At 41.5% G+C, this 19,117-nt stretch overlaps 1 protein-coding gene across 1 annotated transcript; it reads right to left on the minus strand.

Moving 5' to 3' along the window:
- Positions 1–574: 574 nt before the first annotated feature.
- Positions 575–19,081, minus strand: pgrmc2 (progesterone receptor membrane component 2). Its single transcript, XM_055865664.1, has 3 exons — positions 18,700–19,081; positions 2,986–3,141; positions 575–1,374 (listed from the first exon to the last, which is right to left on the minus strand). Exons 1-3 carry the CDS (start codon positions 19,040–19,042, stop codon positions 1,277–1,279), a joined length of 597 nt encoding a protein of 198 aa, XP_055721639.1. The 5' UTR covers positions 19,043–19,081; the 3' UTR covers positions 575–1,276.
- Between the last annotated feature and the right edge of the window lie 36 nt (positions 19,082–19,117).

A 19,117-nucleotide genomic window follows, 5' to 3' on the forward strand; every position in this document is an offset into this window, starting at 1 on the left:
CTTCTTTCCCAAATTTGAACATTCCCGAATCCCACCCCACAGCACTTTCAACATTCCTTTTGAAATTCACCCACATTTTTTTAAAATAAAAAGAAACATGGGGCTTTTGGCCAATACAACACAGAAATATATGGAGTTCATCATTAACTACATAAATATGGCAGTAACACGGAGGTCTATATATGTACACATACAAGGTTGTGATGTGGGGAGTCTCTCTCGGACCAGAGTCTTCATCTGATACCTCTAAAGCAGACTGCTCTTAGAACACCTCCAAGATAAAGAACTAATAAAGAGGGAAGGGTGCAATAGTTTTACAAATCTCCCACTTCTTTTTCTTTTTAGACTGGTCAGGATTTTAGTAGTATAAAACAAAATAAGGCACAATTAATACTTTGACCATTTCATGTCCAGGGGATTGTACAGACATCTAGTAGTGTGGCTTGGAAATGGTTGATTGATTACAACTGTCTGCCAGCTAACCTTCCCTAGAACTGTCTGCCAGCTAACCTTCCCTTTGTATTCCCAATCAAACAATCTGAGTGGTTCTAAATATGCTACTACCCCCCCCCCCCCCCCCCCCACACACACACACACACATAGAATCACATGGAACCCCACAAACAGAAGGAGATGTTGATAGAGAGAACCTAGTAGTGTACACACTACCAACACAGGAACATATAACTCACCTCCCGTTGCCTTTGGTTAGGCCACAGCACTGCCTTTTCAATTGGGGAAAGTTAAACTACTGTTTTTTTCTTCAACATAAGTCCCACAGGCAATCGATTTAATTGATTGATAAGGTTAAAAATCGAATGCTAAAGCAGTTGAGGGGAGGGATAAGAACAAAACTTAAAAGCTCTCCCTTTCCACCCAGTCTTCTCTGACCATCACAACCTCTCAGCTTGACAACCACTCTGTTTCTGTTTACATGAAGAGAACCGTGACATCACAAGGAAAATTCTAGCATTCTAGCAATGTTTTCTTTCTTTTCCTTTTTCAGATATTCTAACAGCACAAAACCCAGACGAGTTAATGTCCTTCAAATCCCCCTGAAACAGTTTGTCAACATTGGTTTCTGTTGGTGGTGATCTGTATGGTGGAGGGGAGGAGTCAGTCCAGAGCCTGCCCACTGGACCATCCAATCAGAGGAGGAAGAATGGCTGGGGAGGGAAGGCGGGGGAGAGAGGAGGGCGGGGAAGGGGCAGGCGGGCGCTGGCAGCTGTCTGGGTCCTGGCTTTGGTTGGTGGTGTGAACAGAACAGGGCAACAGTTCAGTCATGTTTCAGGTGGTCCTTGATGTCCTCTTCATCCGTGTATTCTGAAGGCTCATCCCCGGGCTTTAATAGCCGACCAACATAATCATATTTTTCTGTAATGCGAGATCACAGGGGTCAAATCAAACTGCACTCTGAATCCTCATCTTCAATGGGCTTCAATATAGCCATACATATATATCTTTATAGCCTACATATATCCATACATATCCTACATACAGTACTAGTCAAAAGTTTGGATGCACCTACTCATTCAAAGGGTTTTCTTTATTTTTACTATTTTCAACATTGTAGAATAATAGTGAAGACATCAAACTATGAAATAACACATGAAATCATGCAGTTACCACAAACATGGCATTCTCTCAACCAGCTTCACCTGTATTGCTTTTCCAACAGTCTTGAAGGAGTTCCCACATATGCTGAGCACTTGTTGGCTGCTTTTCCTTCACTCTGCGGTCCAACTCATCCCAAACCATCTCAATTGGGTTGAGGTTGGCCGATTGTGGAGGCCAGGTCATCTGATGCAGAACTCCATCACTCTCCTTCTTGGTCAATTAGCACTTACATAGCCTGGAGGTGTGTTGGTTTGTTGTCCTGCTGAAAAACAAATGATAGTCCCACTAAGCACAAACCAGATTGGATGGCGTATCGCTGCAGAATGCTGTGGTAGCCATGCTGGTTAATTGTGCCTTGAATTCTAAATAAATCACAGAGAGTCACCAGCAAAGCACCCCCATACCGCCTCCTCCTCCATGCTTCACGGTGGGAATCACACATGCAGAGATCATCTGTTCACCTACTATTCGTCTCACAAAGACACGGCGGTTGGAACCAAACATCTCAAATTTGGACTTATCAGACCATAGGACATTTCCACAGGTTTAATGTCCATTGATCGTGTTTCTTGGCCCGAGCATGTCTTCTTCTTATTGGTGTCCTTTAGTAGTGGTTTCTTTGCAGCAATTCGACCATGAAGACCTGATTCATGCAGTCTCCTCTGAACAGTTGATGTTGAGATGTGTCTGTTACTTCAACTCTGTGAAACACTTATTTGGGCTGCAATCTGAGGTGCATTTAACTCTAATGAACGTATCCTCTGCAGCAGAGGTAACTCTGGGTCTTCCTTTCCTGTGGCGGTCCTTACTAGAGCCAGTTTCATCATAGCACTTCATGGTTTTAACCGGACTTGAAGAAACTTTCAAAGTTCTTGACATTTTCTGGATTGACTGACCTTCATGTCTTAAAGTATTGATGGACTGTCGTTTCTCTTTGTTTATTTGAGCTGCTCTTGCCATAATATGGACTTGGTATTTTACCAAATAAGGCTATCTTCTGTATACCACCCCTACCTTGTCACAACACAACTGAATGGCTCAAACGCATTAAGGAAAGAAATTCCACAAATTAACTTTTAACATTCCAGGTGACTACCTCATGAAGCTGGTTGAGAGAATACCAAGAGTGTGCAAAACTGTCATCAAGGCAAAGGGTGGCTACTTTGAAGAATCTCAAATATAAAATATATTTGGAATTGTTTAACACTTTTCTGGTTACTACATGATTCCATGTGTTATTTCATTGTGTTGATGTCTTCACTATTATTCTACAATGTAGAAAATAGTCAAAATAAAGAAAAACCGTTGAATGAGTAGGTGTCCAAACATTTGACTGGTCCTGTATAGTTCATTTCCTGTATAACATACCCATGAACTGCATCTCCCACTCTCTGACGGACTCCATCTGAACAGCGTTGAGGTCTGACAGGTCATCGTACTCCTCCCTCAGGGCGTCTTTCTCCAAACAGAACGTGGCCAGACCCCTCGATGCATCCCGGCCCGCAAAGATACCATATGGACCGTCTGTAGGGAGAGACAGTACATTAAACAGAATATATACCTACTGCATCTAACTGTATGGTTCAGTTCTAGAAAGACCGTCTGCAGGGAGAGGCAGTGCAGAATATGGTTCTACTAAACAGAATATGGTTCTACTAAAGAAATGAGACGCGGCGACCCACGTATCCCCCGCGCGCGCGGACCCACAAAACCCCGCGGACGCGGCGACCCACGTATCCCGCGCACGCAGACCCACAAAACCCCGGCGACCCACGTATCTTCGCGTGCGCGGAAGCAGGGACCCACATGACTAGAAACGCTGGCTTGTTAAAAAGAGGTTAGCTAAAAGAAAATTGCAACTTCATTAGTTCTCATTTGCACGCTATTTGAATGCACAACTTCCCACATGCTTCCTCGTCAATTTGCTACGCCCCCACCAGAGAGCTAAAGTTAGCTAGACTAGCTAGCCTAACTAAAACTGCTGGTGAAAAACTCAGTGATGGAGCCTTCCTGAAAGGAGATCGAGACCACTCTGCCACATAGTAACAACCAATTTAGGGATTGAATTGAAATAGTAGCAACTTGAAGCATTTCAAGCCTTTGTGCGAGGGGAGGATGTATTGGCAGACTTGACAAAAGCCTCCTTTACCAGTTAGCTAGCTAGTTTTAATCTTCAAGAGTCTAGGTAAAAAGCCTCAAATTCTGGCCTTCGTGTCCCTGTTAAAGTCTATGGTCGACCGATGACCAAATCCGCAACAGCCCTGGGTCTCAGAACGGTGGTTGTGGAGAAAGACAAGATCGCTATACGGGAGTGTGCGTGAGACCTTGTCTTTGGAAGTCCGGAGAGCTGGTTGGGGAAGACCGGGAGAGAGGTGTTGGCCTCAGTCCTATAGAGCTCCAAAATCATCTGAATCGTTGTGGATGAAGTTCATATGACCTACATATGGTATGAACAATGACCTAGAAGTGTACTTCAACAACATAGAATGGCACAGTGATGGATACATGTAATGTCTGAATGACCTAGAAGTGTACTTCAACAATATAGAATGGCACTGTAATGGATACATGTAATGTCTGAATGACATTCAACAATATAGAATGGCACTGTATGAATGGAAATTATAGTGATGACACACCAGTGAATGATTGGAAGTTTTGTATTTGTACAAATGTAAATGAGTAAGAAGTGTTTGTGTGCATGATATGCCTTTAAGACATTAAGTAGGCTAAATACAGTGATGGACCGTTAACTAGACTAAATACAGTGATGGACTAAAGTAGCCTAAATACAGTGATGGACCGTTAACTAGACTAAATACAGTGATGGACTAAAGTAGCCTAAATACAGTGATGGAGCATTAAGTTGATAGATACAGTGATGGACTAACGTAGCCTAAATACAGTGATGGACTAAAGTAGCCTAAATACAGTGATGGACTAAAGTAGCCTAAATACAGTGATGGACTAAAGTAGGCTAAATACAGTGATGGACTAAAGTAGCCTAAATACAGTGATGGAGCATTAACTAGACTAAATACAGTGATGGAGCATTAAGTTGATAGATACAGTGATGGACTAACGTAGCCTAAATACAGTGATGGACTAAAGTAGCCTAAATACAGTGATGGACTAAAGTAGGCTAAATACAGTGATGGACTAAAGTAGCCTAAATACAGTGATGGACTAAAGTAGCCTAAATACAGTGATGGACTAAAGTAGGCTAAATACAGTGATGGACCGTTAACTAGACTAAATACAGTGATGGACTAAAGTAGCCTAAATACAGTGATGGACCGTTAACTAGACTAAATACAGTGATGGACTAAAGTAGCCTAAATACAGTGATGGAGCATTAAGTTGATAGATACAGTGATGGACTAACGTAGCCTAAATACAGTGATGGACTAAAGTAGCCTAAATACAGTGATGGACTAAAGTAGCCTAAATACAGTGATGGACTAAAGTAGGCTAAATACAGTGATGGACTAAAGTAGCCTAAATACAGTGATGGAGCATTAACTAGACTAAATACAGTGATGGAGCATTAAGTTGATAGATACAGTGATGGACTAACGTAGCCTAAATACAGTGATGGACTAAAGTAGCCTAAATACAGTGATGGACTAAAGTAGGCTAAATACAGTGATGGACTAAAGTAGCCTAAATACAGTGATGGACTAAAGTAGCCTAAATACAGTGATGGACTAAAGTAGCCTAAATACAGTGATGGACTAAAGTAGGCTAAATACAGTGATGGACTAAAGTAGCCTAAATACAGTGATGGAGCATTAACTAGACTAAATACAGTGATGGAGCATTAAGTTGATAGATACAGTGATGGACTAACGTAGCCTAAATACAGTGATGGACTAAAGTAGCCTAAATACAGTGATGGACTAAAGTAGGCTAAATACAGTGATGGACTAAAGTAGCCTAAATACAGTGATGGACTAAAGTAGCCTAAATACAGTGATGGACTAAAGTAGGCTAAATACAGTGATGGACCGTTAAGTAGGCTAAATACAGTGATGGACTAAAGTAGCCTAAATACAGTGATGGACCGTTAAGTAGGCTAAATACAGTGATGGACTAAAGTAGCCTAAATACAGTGATGGAGAATTAACTAGACTAAATACAGTGATGGAGCATTAAGTTGATAGATACAGTGATGGACTAACGTAGCCTAAATACAGTGATGGACTAAAGTAGCCTAAATACAGTGATGGACTAAAGTAGCCTAAATACAGTGATGGACTAAAGTAGCCTAAATACAGTGATGGACTAAAGTAGCCTAAATACAGTGATGGACTAAAGTAGGCTAAATACAGTGATGGACCGTTAAGTAGGCTAAATACAGTGATGGACCGTTAAGTAGGCTAAATACAGTGATGGACCGTTAAGTAGGCTAAATACAGTGATGGACCGTTAAGTAGGCTAAATACAGTGATGGACCGTTAAGTAGGCTAAATACAGTGATGGACCGTTAAGTAGGCTAAATACAGTGATGGACCGTTAACTAGGCTAAATACAGTGATGGACTAAAGTAGGCTAAATACAGTGATGGACTAAAGTAGCCTAAATACAGTGATGGAGAATTAACTAGACTAAATACAGTGATGGAGCATTAAGTTGATAGATACAGTGATGGACTAACGTAGCCTAAATACAGTGATGGACTAAAGTAGCCTAAATACAGTGATGGACTAAAGTAGCCTAAATACAGTGATGGACCGTTAAGTAGGCTAAATACAGTGATGGACCGTTAAGTAGGCTAAATACAGTGATGGACTAAAGTAGCCTAAATACAGTGATGGAGCATTAACTAGACTAAATACAGTGATGGAGCATTAAGTTGATAGATACAGTGATGGACTAACGTAGCCTAAATACAGTGATGGACTAACGTAGCCTAAATACAGTGATGGACTAAAGTAGCCTAAATACAGTGATGGACTAAAGTAGGCTAAATACAGTGATGGACTAAAGTAGCCTAAATACAGTGATGGAGCATTAACTAGACTAAATACAGTGATGGAGCATTAAGTTGATAGATACAGTGATGGACTAACGTAGCCTAAATACAGTGATGGACTAAAGTAGCCTAAATACAGTGATGGACTAAAGTAGCCTAAATACAGTGATGGACCGTTAAGTAGGCTAAATACAGTGATGGACCGTTAAGTAGGCTTAATACAGTGATGGACCGTTAAATAGGCTAAATACAGTGATGGACCGTTAAGTAGCCTAAATACAGTGATGGACCGTTAAGTAGGCTAAATACAGTGATGGACCGTTAAGTAGGCTAAATACAGTGATGGACCGTTAAGTAGGCTAAATACAGTGATGGACCGTTAAGTAGGCTAAATACAGTGATGGACCGTTAAGTAGCCTAAATACAGTGATGGACCGTTAAGTAGGCTAAATACAGTCATGGACCGTTAAGTAGGCTAAATACAGTCATGGACCGTTAAGTAGGCTAAATACAGTCATGGACCGTTAAGTAGGCTAAATACAGTGATGGACCGTTAAGTAGCCTAAATACAGTGATGGACCGTTAAGTAGCCTAAATACAGTGATGGACTAAAGTAGCCTAAATACAGTGATGGACTAAAGTAGCCTAAATACAGTGATGGACCGTTAAGTAGGCTAAATACAGTGATGGACCGTTAAGTAGGCTAAATACAGTGATGGACCGTTAAATAGGCTAAATACAGTGATGGACCGTTAAGTAGGCTAAATACAGTGATGGACCGTTAAGTAGGCTAAATACAGTGATGGACCGTTAAGTAGGCTAAATACAGTGATGGGCCGTTAAGTAGGCTAAATACAGTGATGGACCGTTAAGTAGGCTAAATACAGTGATGGACCGTTAAGTAGCCTAAATACAGTGATGGACCGTTAAGTAGGCTAAATACAGTCATGGACCGTTAAGTAGGCTAAATACAGTCATGGACCGTTAAGTAGGCTAAATACAGTGATGGACCGTTAAGTAGGCTAAATACAGTGATGGACCGTTAAGTAGGCTAAATACAGTGATGGACCGTTAAGTAGCCTAAATACAGTGATGGACCGTTAAGTAGGCTAAATACAGTGATGGACCGTTAAGTAGGCTAAATACAGTGATGGACCGTTAAGTAGGCTAAATACAGTGATGGAGCATTAAGTTGATAGATACAGTGATGGACCGTTAAGTAGGCTAAATACAGTGATGGACCGTTAAGTAGGCTAAATACAGTGATGGACCGTTAAGTAGGCTAAATACAGTGATGGACCGTTAAGTAGGCTAAATACAGTGATGGAGCATTAAGTAGGCTAAATACAGTGATGGACCGTTAAGTAGGCTAAAAACAGTGATGGAGCATTAAGTACACTAAATAAAGTGATGGACCATTAAGTAGGCTAAATACTAGAGGTCGACTGATTAATTAGGGCCGATTTCAAGTATTCATAACAATCGGAAATCTGTATTTTTTTAAATCTTTACACCTTTATTTAACTTGGCAAGTCAGTTAAAAACAAATTCTTTTTTACAATGACGTCCTAGGAACAGTGGGTTAACTGCCTCGTTCAGGGGAACAGTGGGTTAACTGCCTCGTTCAGGGGAACAGTGGGTTAACTGCCTCGTTCAGGGGAACAGTGGGTTAACTGCCTCGTTCAGGGGAACAGTGGGTTAACTGCCTCGTTCAGGGGAACAGTGGGTTAACTGCCTCGTTCAGGGGAACAGTGGGTTAACTGCCTCGTTCAGGGGAACAGTGGGTTAACTGCCTCGTTCAGGGGAACAGTGGGTTAACTGCCTCGTTCAGGGGAACAGTGGGTTAACTGCCTCGTTCAGGGGAACAGTGGGTTAACTGCCTTGTTCAGGGGAACAGTGGGTTAACTGCCTCGTTCAGGGGAACAGTGGGTTAACTGCCTCGTTCAGGGGCAGAACGACAGATTTTTACCTTGTCAGCTCGAGGGATTCAACCTTACAGTTAGTCCAACGCTCTAACCACCTGATTACATTGCACTCCACGCGAATGCAGTAAGCCACGGTAAGTTTCTAGCTAGCATTAAAATTAGCAATGCCTTTCTTAAAATCAATACACAGAAGTATATATTTTTAAACCTGCATATTTAGCTAAAAGAAATCCAGGTTAGCGGGCAATATTAACCAGGTGAAATTGTGTCACTTCTCTTGCGTTCATTGCACGCAGAGTCAGGGTATATGGAACAGTTTGGGCCGCCTAATTTGACAGAATTTTACGTAATTGAACGTAAAGGTTGTGCAAAGAACATGAAGGTTGTACAATGTAACAGAATATTTAGACTGATGGATGCCATCCGTTTGATAAAATACCTAACAGTTCTGTATTTCACTGAAAGAATAAATGTTTTGTTTTCGAGATGATAGTTTCCGGATTCGACCATATTAATGACCCAAGGCTCGTATTTCTGTGTGTTATTATGTTATAATTAAGTGTATGATTTGATATTTGATAGAGCAGTCTGACTGAGCGATGGTAGGCAGCAGCAGGCTCGTAAACATTCATTCAAACAGCACTTTTGTGTGTTTTGCCAGCAGCTCTGCTGTTTATGAATTCAAGCCTATCAACTCCCGAGATTAGGCTGGTGTAACCGATGTGAAATGGTTAGCTAGTTAGCGGGGTGCGCGCTAATAGCATTTCAAACGTCACTCGCTCTGAGACTTGGAGTAGTTGTTCCCCTTGCTCTGCATGGGTAACGCTGCTTCGAGGGTGGCTGTTGTCGATGTGTTCCTGGTTCGACCCCAGGTAGGGGCGAGGGACGGAAGCTATACTGTTACACTGGCAATACTAAAGTGTCTATAAGAACATCCAATAGTCAAAGGTTAATGAATTACAAATGTTAGAGAGAGAAATAGTCCTATAATTCCTATAATAACTACAACCTAAAACTTCTTACCTGGGAATATTGAAGACTCATGTTAAAAGGAACCACCAGCTTTCATATGTTCTCATGTTCTGAGCAAGGAACTGAAACGTTAGCTTTCTTACATGGCACATATTAAACTTTTACTTTATTCTCCAACACTTTGTTTTTGCATTATTTAAACCAAATTGAACATGTTTCATTATTTATTTGAGGCTAAATTGATTTTATCGATGTATTATATTAAGTCAAAATAAGTGTTCATTCAGTATTGTTGTAATTGTCATTATTACAAAAAATCGTCTGATTAATCGGTATCGACTTTTAATGGTCCTCCAATAATCGGTATCGGCGTTGAAAAAACAGAATCGGTCGACCTCTACTAAATACAGTGATAGAAGTGCATCATAAAACCCTTGAATGAGTAGGTGTCCAAACTTTTGACTGGTGCTGTATATAAATTAAATCAAATAGCCTAGTACACAAACCAAAACATTTCAAGTGTTCAAATCAAAAGGCTATTGCACAGAAAAACGTGGACCCTAACCATACTTCAGAACCGCTGGACAGCAACATAATAAACTATTGATCATTGGGAACGAGAGCAGAATGACAGCTAACTGTAATAATTCAAAAAGGTAGCATAGCTAAAAATCAGGTCAAATCAAAAGACCTGATTAATATGACATCGACAACGCAGCCACATCCCCGTTCCTCGGTGCCGACACATTCAGAAATCAAAATATGGTTTTCAAAGATGCAATACTCCTGATCATTTTAAGGAGAACAAAAACTAATTAGCCTACATTTGAACACCACCACAGAAGCTTTGGGTATCTTCCCAATTAAGTAGCCTAGTTTTGTTGTTGGCTACTTGAAGAGAACTAGAGCCCATCACTCGCAGCTCACCTCTTCCAATGCATTGTGGGAAAGTGCACATCTAATCCTACTAGATGAAGAGCGGAGGTGAGTACAACATCCTGTCATTTAAACCATACTAGATGAAATGTTGCATACTATAAAACATTTATTTTGGCATACTATAAAACATTTATTTTGGCATACTGAGAATGCGTCATGCGCTACTGCGCTGTTTCCCGCTATTGGTTGATTTTGGTTGGCTCCTCCCCATATCTGATCATCATTTGTTGTCATACACATTTAGGCTTTGACATCAGGCATTTAAAGTATACTTGATTTTTTTTAAATGTCACATTTAAACAAAATTATTTTGCATACTCGAACGGCCTACTATTTAGGACGCAAGTGTGGGTATTCGGACACGGCCAGAGAGAGTGATAAGAATATATAGTCTGGTTCAGGAAGGGAATGTCTATAGAAGGTGTTCCTCAAGTACTGCAAGAAGTAGTGCCAGAGGTGGTTTGACTTAACATCAGAAGCTCCTGTAGGTGTCTGTGGCGATGTCTGCCCACTTGCCCTTCAGCACAGGCATCATGACCCCCAGCACGGCCTGTACATTGAAACACCCCTCTCTCGCTCTTCTCTCCACTTGTCCTGCTGTAGGACACAGAGAAGATGAAGGTAGTACCTGCAAGAGGACGTTGTGGATGACAACGGAAAAGCTCCGAGACCCAAGTCAACCGCCACTGACATAACAGGTGTGCCACCAATGACTTGGCTGGCTAGGCTACCTAGACATTTTCATTCCAAATGATTGACTGAAATTAACCTAACATAGTGACGCCATATTGAATTTGGCCTTTACTACAATAGCCCATAAACGCAGTGAACAACACATTCAGAAATGGCAAAAAAGACAGTCAAAAAATACGTTTAAGTGTCCGTCCTATATATAGGAGATAAGAAAACTCAGGAAATATGTGTTTTCTGGACACAATTAACCCCTTATTTTTGCCGGCACAAAACTACTTCCATTAGTTTGTATGGGTTACCTTCATACAGGTCCCGTGACACTTGTAAAGCAAAACAGAGAACACCATCGTGTTCGTCAGAGTCTCCCCTTTCCAGCTGTACATAGTCCATCGGTATATAGCCCACCCAATTTACCTACCTCACCCCCATACTGCTTTTATTTATTTACTTTTATGCAATTTTGCATACCAGTATCTCTACTTGCACATGATCATCTGATGATTTATCACTCCAGTGTTAATCTGCTAAATTGTAATTATTCGATTTATTGCCTACCTCATGCCTTTTGCACACATTGTATATAGATTCTCTTTTTCCTACCATGTTATTGACTTGTTTATTGTTTACTCCATGTGTAACTCTGTGTTGTTGTCTGTTCACACTGCTTTGCTTTATCTTGGCCAGGTCGCAGTTGTAAATGAGAACTTGTTCTCAACTGGCCTACCTGGTTAAATAAAGGGTTAGGATTGTAAATGAGAACTTGTTCTCAACTAGTCTACCTGGTTAAATAAAGGGTTAGGATTGTAAATGAGAACTTGTTCTCAACTAGTCTACCTGGTTAAATAAAGGGTTAGGATTGTAAATGAGAACTTGTTCTCAACTAGTCTACCTGGTTAAATAAAGGGTTAGGATTGTAAATGAGAACTTGTTCTCAACTAGTCTACCTGGTTAAATAAAGGGTTAGGGTTGTAAACGAGAACTTGTTCTGAACTGGCCGACCTGGTTAAATAAAGGGTTAGGGTTGTAAATGAGAACTTGTTCTCAACTAGTCTACCTGGTTAAATAAAGGGTTAGGGTTGTAAATGAGAACTTGTTCTGAACTGGCCGACCTGGTTAAATAAAGGGTTAGGGTTGTAAACGAGAACTTGTTCTGAACTGGCCACCTGGTTAAATAAAGGGTTAGGTTTGTAAATGAGAACTTGTTCTCAACTAGCCGACCTGGTTAAATAAAGGGTTAGGGTTGTAAACGAGAACTTGTTCTGAACTGGCCGACCTGGTTAAATAAAGGGTTAGGGTTGTAAACGAGAACTTGTTCTGAACTGGCCACCTGGTTAAATAAAGGGTTAGGTTTGTAAATGAGAACTTGTTCTCAACTAGCCGACCTGGTTAAATAAAGGGTTAGGGTTGTAAACGAGAACTTGTTCTGAACTGGCCGACCTGGTTAAATAAAGGGTTAGGGTTGTAAACGAGAACTTGTTCTGAACTGGCCGACCTGGTTAAATAAAGGGTTAGGGTTGTAAACGAGAACTTGTTCTGAACTGGCCGACCTGGTTAAATAAAGGGTTAGGGTTGTAAACGAGAACTTGTTCTGAACTGGCCGACCTGGTTAAATAAAGGGTTAGGGTTGTAAACGAGAACTTGTTCTGAACTGGCCGACCTGGTTAAATAAAGGGTTAGGATTGTAAATGAGAACTTGTTCTGAACTGGCCGACCTGGTTAAATAAAGGGTTAGGGTTGTAAACGAGAACTTGTTCTGAACTGGCCGACCTGGTTAAATAAAGGGTTAGGGTTGTAAATGAGAACTTGTTCTGAACTGGCCGACCTGGTTAAATAAAGGGTTAGGGTTGTAAATGAGAACTTGTTCTGAACTGGCCGACCTGGTTAAATAAAGGGTTAGGGTTGTAAACGAGAACTTGTTCTGAACTGGCCGACCTGGTTAAATAAAGGGTTAGGGTTGTAAACGAGAACTTGTTCTGAACTAGTCTACCTGGTTAAATAAAGGGTTAGGGTTGTAAACGAGAACTTGTTCTGAACTGGCCGACCTGGTTAAATAAAGGTGAAATAAAACATAAAAAATAGAGAGTGGTGACAATAGTTTGTAGGTCAGACCACTGGGATGCAACAGACGTTTGTGTGAGAAGACCGATTTCCGTCTCTTGGTCTGACAAACACCACTTTAGCGTGATGTGGAAGACCGACACAGACGGACGGGGTGGATTGACACGCAGCCCATGAAGATATCTCTAGCTTAAACTGATGGACTTTGATGGGGATTTTTTTAATTTATGTTACTTAGATTGACGCATGGGTGTGTCAATAGACTCAAGGATTAATTGATGGAAATTCTAGTGCATGACATGTGACCGTCATGCTTATCGGTCTAAAGGTTAATTTGCATAATATAGTGGAATTTTCTTGGCGTGTGTGTATTTTGATTGGTCTACATAATGACTCTCAATAACACATCACACAGCCTATTTTGAGCGGAATTTCTCCTGCAGCTCCTCAGCTGGTTGCTGCTGGAGTAAATGTCCATGTATAAAGCCCATTCATTGCATAACAATGCTAAATGTAATCGTGTGTTAAAAACCGTTTGGTGCTACTCCTGCTATTTTGATTTCTCAGCTGGTAGCCTAATTGAAGCGTGCCTCACATTCACGTGAATGCAATAGGCTATGAGTCCATCCACACCACTTCACAATGTGAGCTGGAGGAAGTATGCAAAGGCAGACTTGTTTGAAACCTGAATGTTTTACTCGATATTACGAGGCATGTCTTGCCTTGCTTCAAAGTAGCCTATAGGCAAATCCCACCATGGAAACATAGAGTCAATTCTAATATAAACACTTTAAGGTTGGGGAAGCTTTTTATCCTACCATTCCTATCGATATGTAGTTACGATGATCAAATCAGCATTTTCGTGGAAGTTTCGTTTCGCAAAATCACTGTCACGTTGTTATTCATAAAAATCAGAATTAAATAAAAATCTAAAAGATAAAATTCAACTAATGCGAGATCAGCCTCTGCCATATTGACACATTGATACACTGGAGGTTAAAGAAATGAGCGCATAAATACACTAGAGTCATCATTCTGGAGACACACACCATATCTCCACCACACCCCTCCTCATTCTGGAGACACACACCATATCTCCACCACACCCCTCCTCATTCTGGAGACACACACCATATCTCCACCACACCCCTCCTCATTCTGGAGAGACACCATATCTCCACCACACCCCTCCTCATTCTGGAGACACACCATATCTCCACCACACCCCTCCTCATTCTGGAGAGAAACCATATCTCCAACACACCCCTCCTCATTCTGGAGAGAAACCATATCTCCAACACACCCCTCCTCATTCTGGAGAGACACCATATCTCCACCACACCCCTCCTCATTCTGGAGAGACACACCATATCTCCAACACACCCCTCCTCATTCTGGAGAGACACCATATCTCCACCACACCCCTCCTCATTCTGGAGAGAAACCATATCTCCAACACACCCCTCCTCATTCTGGAGAGAAACCATATCTCCAACACACCCCTCCTCATTCTGGAGAGACACCATATCTCCACCACACCCCTCCTCATTCTGGAGACACACACCATATCTCCACCACACCCCTCCTCATTCTGGAGACACACCATATCTCCACCACACCCCTCCTCATTCTGGAGACACACCATATCTCCAACACACCCCTCATCATTCTGGAGACACACCATATCTCCACCACACCCCTCATCATTCTGGAGAGACACACCATATCTCCACCACACCCCTCCTCATTCTGGAGAGAAACCATATCTCCAACACACCCCTCCTCATTCTGGAGAGACACCATATCTCCACCACACCCCTCCTCATTCTGGAGACACACCATATCTCCACCACACCTCCCCTTCTTCTTGTCTCAACATTTTAAATGATACTCTAGACACATTATCTTCATATTTTAGATGCTTTTCACTGACAGCAGCACCTCAATCAGCTAGACGTATTGCCACGCACGCTGGCCAAATTGTGGGATTCCCAAATAGGCATAGGCCTACAAGCTTGTGATTGAAACAATACACAGCTATTTCAATTTTTTGGTATGCTAATGAGCCTCGATTCCTCTGTGGCTAATTCATGTATTTTGAATGATTTTATTTATTTCAGTATAGACAGGAGCAATTATATAATTTTCGCAAATGCATTTCAATTTACCTACCTACATATTGGACGTACCAGCTATGAAAGACTTGCTCATCATGCCATCTCTCTCCTGTTCTATTGGTTTTCATGTCAACTTTCTTCCGTTGTCCAGAAGCCAAAAGCACAATCCTAGTCATATTAGCAACCCATCCTAGTTGTTGCATCTTTAGAAAGAGGGGGAATGTACATTTCTAACACCCCATATAGAACCACTGTCATCAGGTGCGCTGTTGAGAATGGAGTTTTGCCTCAAATCACATTCATTACGAATCACTTCATTACAGGAGTTGCATGTTCTGTTAAGATAAATGACTATACTCTGATTTCATACTCTGTGATTTCTGATTTCATACTCTGTGATGTGATTAATGTCATTCTGAGCACCATGGGTGGACACCCTAATGGGTTATAGAACCACTGCATAGGGGTCTGGTATATTTCTCAAATGGCCGGGAAATTAAAATCTTCCCGGTCACACTGTCCGGCACGACATTTTCCTAAAGGAAACCCTGCTTGGGTCTCAAGTTGGAAAAACTCATTCCCCACTGTGAGTGTTTTACAATGTTATGGTTGGAAAACTGTCCCATAGACATCTAAAAATGAATTTTCACTATTTACAGGAGTTGAACTATCCAGAATCATGCTACTATGAGGCTGAACACGAATTGTCCCACTGCACCAGGCTAGAGGGATGAAAGACAGCTCTATAGCACATCATGGAGGGCCAGGTCTGTGTAAACACATCCATAAACCCCCCACTGGGAGGAAAACATACCGCAGATACATTTTGGATTTGTGCAATTCTAAGATGTTTGCAGTTTTCAATATGATAGGAGTGAGGCTAACTAACCAAAATCAATAGGTATTTTTGGGTCAGACAGATCTATTCAGGTTTAGGGTACTTCATGTTCATGCATTGCAAAATTGGGGGGCAGGGAGGAAACATGCCCCCTAAAGTGAACATGGGAGGTACAGTATTAGCTAGCTAGAATGCATGGGTGATTCACATCATTGACTTACTATGTATACAGAGGACATCCAAGGAGGAACACGATTAACTTCAGTGGAGTAAGGAAATGTTCAGCCTATAATTAGCTAACTAGTTCATTTATAACTAAAACATACATTTGGCTAGCTAGCCAATTTCAAGTTGATATCAAACAAGCTAAAGTTTATTAGCTGGCTTTCTATAGGCGGATCAATGCTAGCTAACGTTAGTTGCTACTTGCTTGCCACACGATCGTAATGTTTAACAGGTTGCAGTTGTCTAATATGTCCCCCGTTTTAGTGTAGAAAATGTGAGTGGTGATTTATGCGCCTTATTCGTGATGTTAGCTGCAAACAATAGAACATGATTCATTCAATTCAAAACACGGATATCCAACCACCATACGGTCTTGAAGTCTGGGGGCACATTATCGTTGCTTCATGCCGACATGGACGTAGAGAAGCTGGTGTTAGCAAGACTAGCACAGTACAGATAGAGCACCAAACACTTGTCATATCCTCAGAAAGAATCATAACTGCTCGGCCTCTGACCACCAGGCACTACAGAGGGTAGTGGGAGCGGCCCAGTACATCACTGGGGCTAAGCTTCCTGCCATCCATGAGGTGTCAGAGGAAGGCTCTAAAAATTGTCAAAGACTCCAGCCACCCTTGTCATAGACTGTTCTCTTTGCTACCGCATGGCAGGGGTACCGGAGCGCCAAGTCTAGGTCCAAGAGGCTTCTTAACAGCTTCTAACCCCAAGCAATAAGACTCCTGAACAGCTAATCAGATGGCTACCCAGACTATTTGCACTGTACACCCCACTCCCTATTTTACTCTGATGCTACTCTGTTTATTATCTATGCATAGTCACTTTAACTCTACCTACATGTACATATTACCTAAACTAACCAGTGCCCCCGCACATTGACTCTGTACCGTTACCCCCTGTATATAGCCTCACTACTGTTATTTTTCTGCTGCTCTTTAATTATGTTATTTTTTAACTTATCTATTTTTAACTTAACACTTATTTTTCTTAAAACTGCATTGTTGGTTAAGGGCTTGTAAGTAAGCATTTCACTGTAAAGTCTACAGCTGTTGTATTCGGCGCATAAGACGAATAAAAGTATATTTTGATTTGAATTTCTGATCACGTGTGAGGACCCAGAGCTACTGGAATGAAGGTTCATATTTGGGTGGTTGTTAAATAGAAGAGAAACATTACTTCAAAAGTTGTATTTTTACATTTGAGTCATTTAGCAGATATACAGTAGTGGGTAGATATATTGTTGTACTTTTTCCCCAGTACTGGTCCCGTGCAAATACGAACCCACAACCCCGGCATTACAAGAGCCATGATCTACCAACGGAGCCATATGGGATCCCATGAAGTGATATGCCTTAACGTTTAAACAATCAGAAATCAATTAAAAGCAGGCTTCTGTTTAGAAGAGACACTGCATGCCAGCTGACATTGTTCTTCCAATCTAGTGAGAACTATCTTGGTTGTCTCGCACATGGCAAGGCTAGATAGCCAACGCAAAATAACCAGACAATGTTGTTAGATACATTTTTGGTTAACTTTCCACTTCTACGAGACTAGTTAGCTAGATGAATGATGCAAGTGGATTTATGATCATGATTATATAAGTGAGGTTGATGGGTGGGTCCGCCAGCCAAGTTATTAAAGGGTCCTTCTTAGGCCAACAGTATACCTGCCTAGCTAATGTTAGCTAGCAATCTTCCTACAGCTGATCAGCTAGGCCTAGCTCGTATAGGACAAACGATAACGTTAGTTAACTAGCTGTGTAACTTGATATGATCTCAAAACTGTTATGATATATAGCAGTAAGATCATTTAGCCAACTGGCAAAGTGGTTTGCCATGGTTTAGCGCTAACGTTAGCTAGCACAGGGGCTTGGTTTTTTCCGCACGCCTTTGGGGATAACTAGTTAGCTAACTAACGTTGTTTTTCATTGTCCCCGCTTCTGCTAACGCTGATCAGTCTGTCTAGCTAACAATTTAGTTTAGATGTAGCTACATAACAGGTAGCGTAGATAGCTAGTTAGCTAACCATATTGTAAACAAGCGTGTCTAACGTTAACGTACTGATACAAACTAGAAGACACAGACAAACTAGCCAGTTGGCTAACAAGCCATGTAAATGCAAAGTGCCAGATTAACTAACGTGCTAAATCAAATCACTAAAATAACCTGCTGTAACTGAGTTAGATAGCTAGCCGAAGCTAACTATTGCGCCCAAATTACCGATGCCATCATCATTTGTGTTAGTCGTCTAGACTGGTACAAGACACAGTAGCTAGCTACAGTGCCTAGTTAACTAGTGTGCTCTTTTCCATTCACGGATTCCTACCTCGACCATAAAACTTTTTGCCGGTGGTAACATCGAATACTTTCATATTAACTGCCATCATGATCCGGGGGTTTTGAAGTCCATCGTATTCCCCAAGTTGCTCCAAAGTGAAATCACGTCTTCTCATCTTTGGAAGAGATGAGGCCTCGCCTGCCTGGGCCGCGTCAGCACCAATCCGTTTACCCCATCGCCGATAAATAACATAGCAGATCGTAACCACTAAAACTAAAATACTTAAATTTAACAGAATCCCGCTAATACTGAACCCGTCAGACTCCTCTGAAGTTCTCTGTCCGCCACTAGTGTCAACCGCTCCACTCGTACTGTCGCCATCGTCCGCCATACTGTTGATAGAGCCGACCCACAAAGACCCGCCCACCTGGGGCCTGTCATCGAATATGATTGGCCTGCGTCAATC

This window comes from Salvelinus fontinalis, chromosome 16, assembly GCF_029448725.1.
Source record: "Salvelinus fontinalis isolate EN_2023a chromosome 16, ASM2944872v1, whole genome shotgun sequence".
Lineage (NCBI taxonomy): Eukaryota > Metazoa > Chordata > Actinopteri > Salmoniformes > Salmonidae > Salvelinus > Salvelinus fontinalis.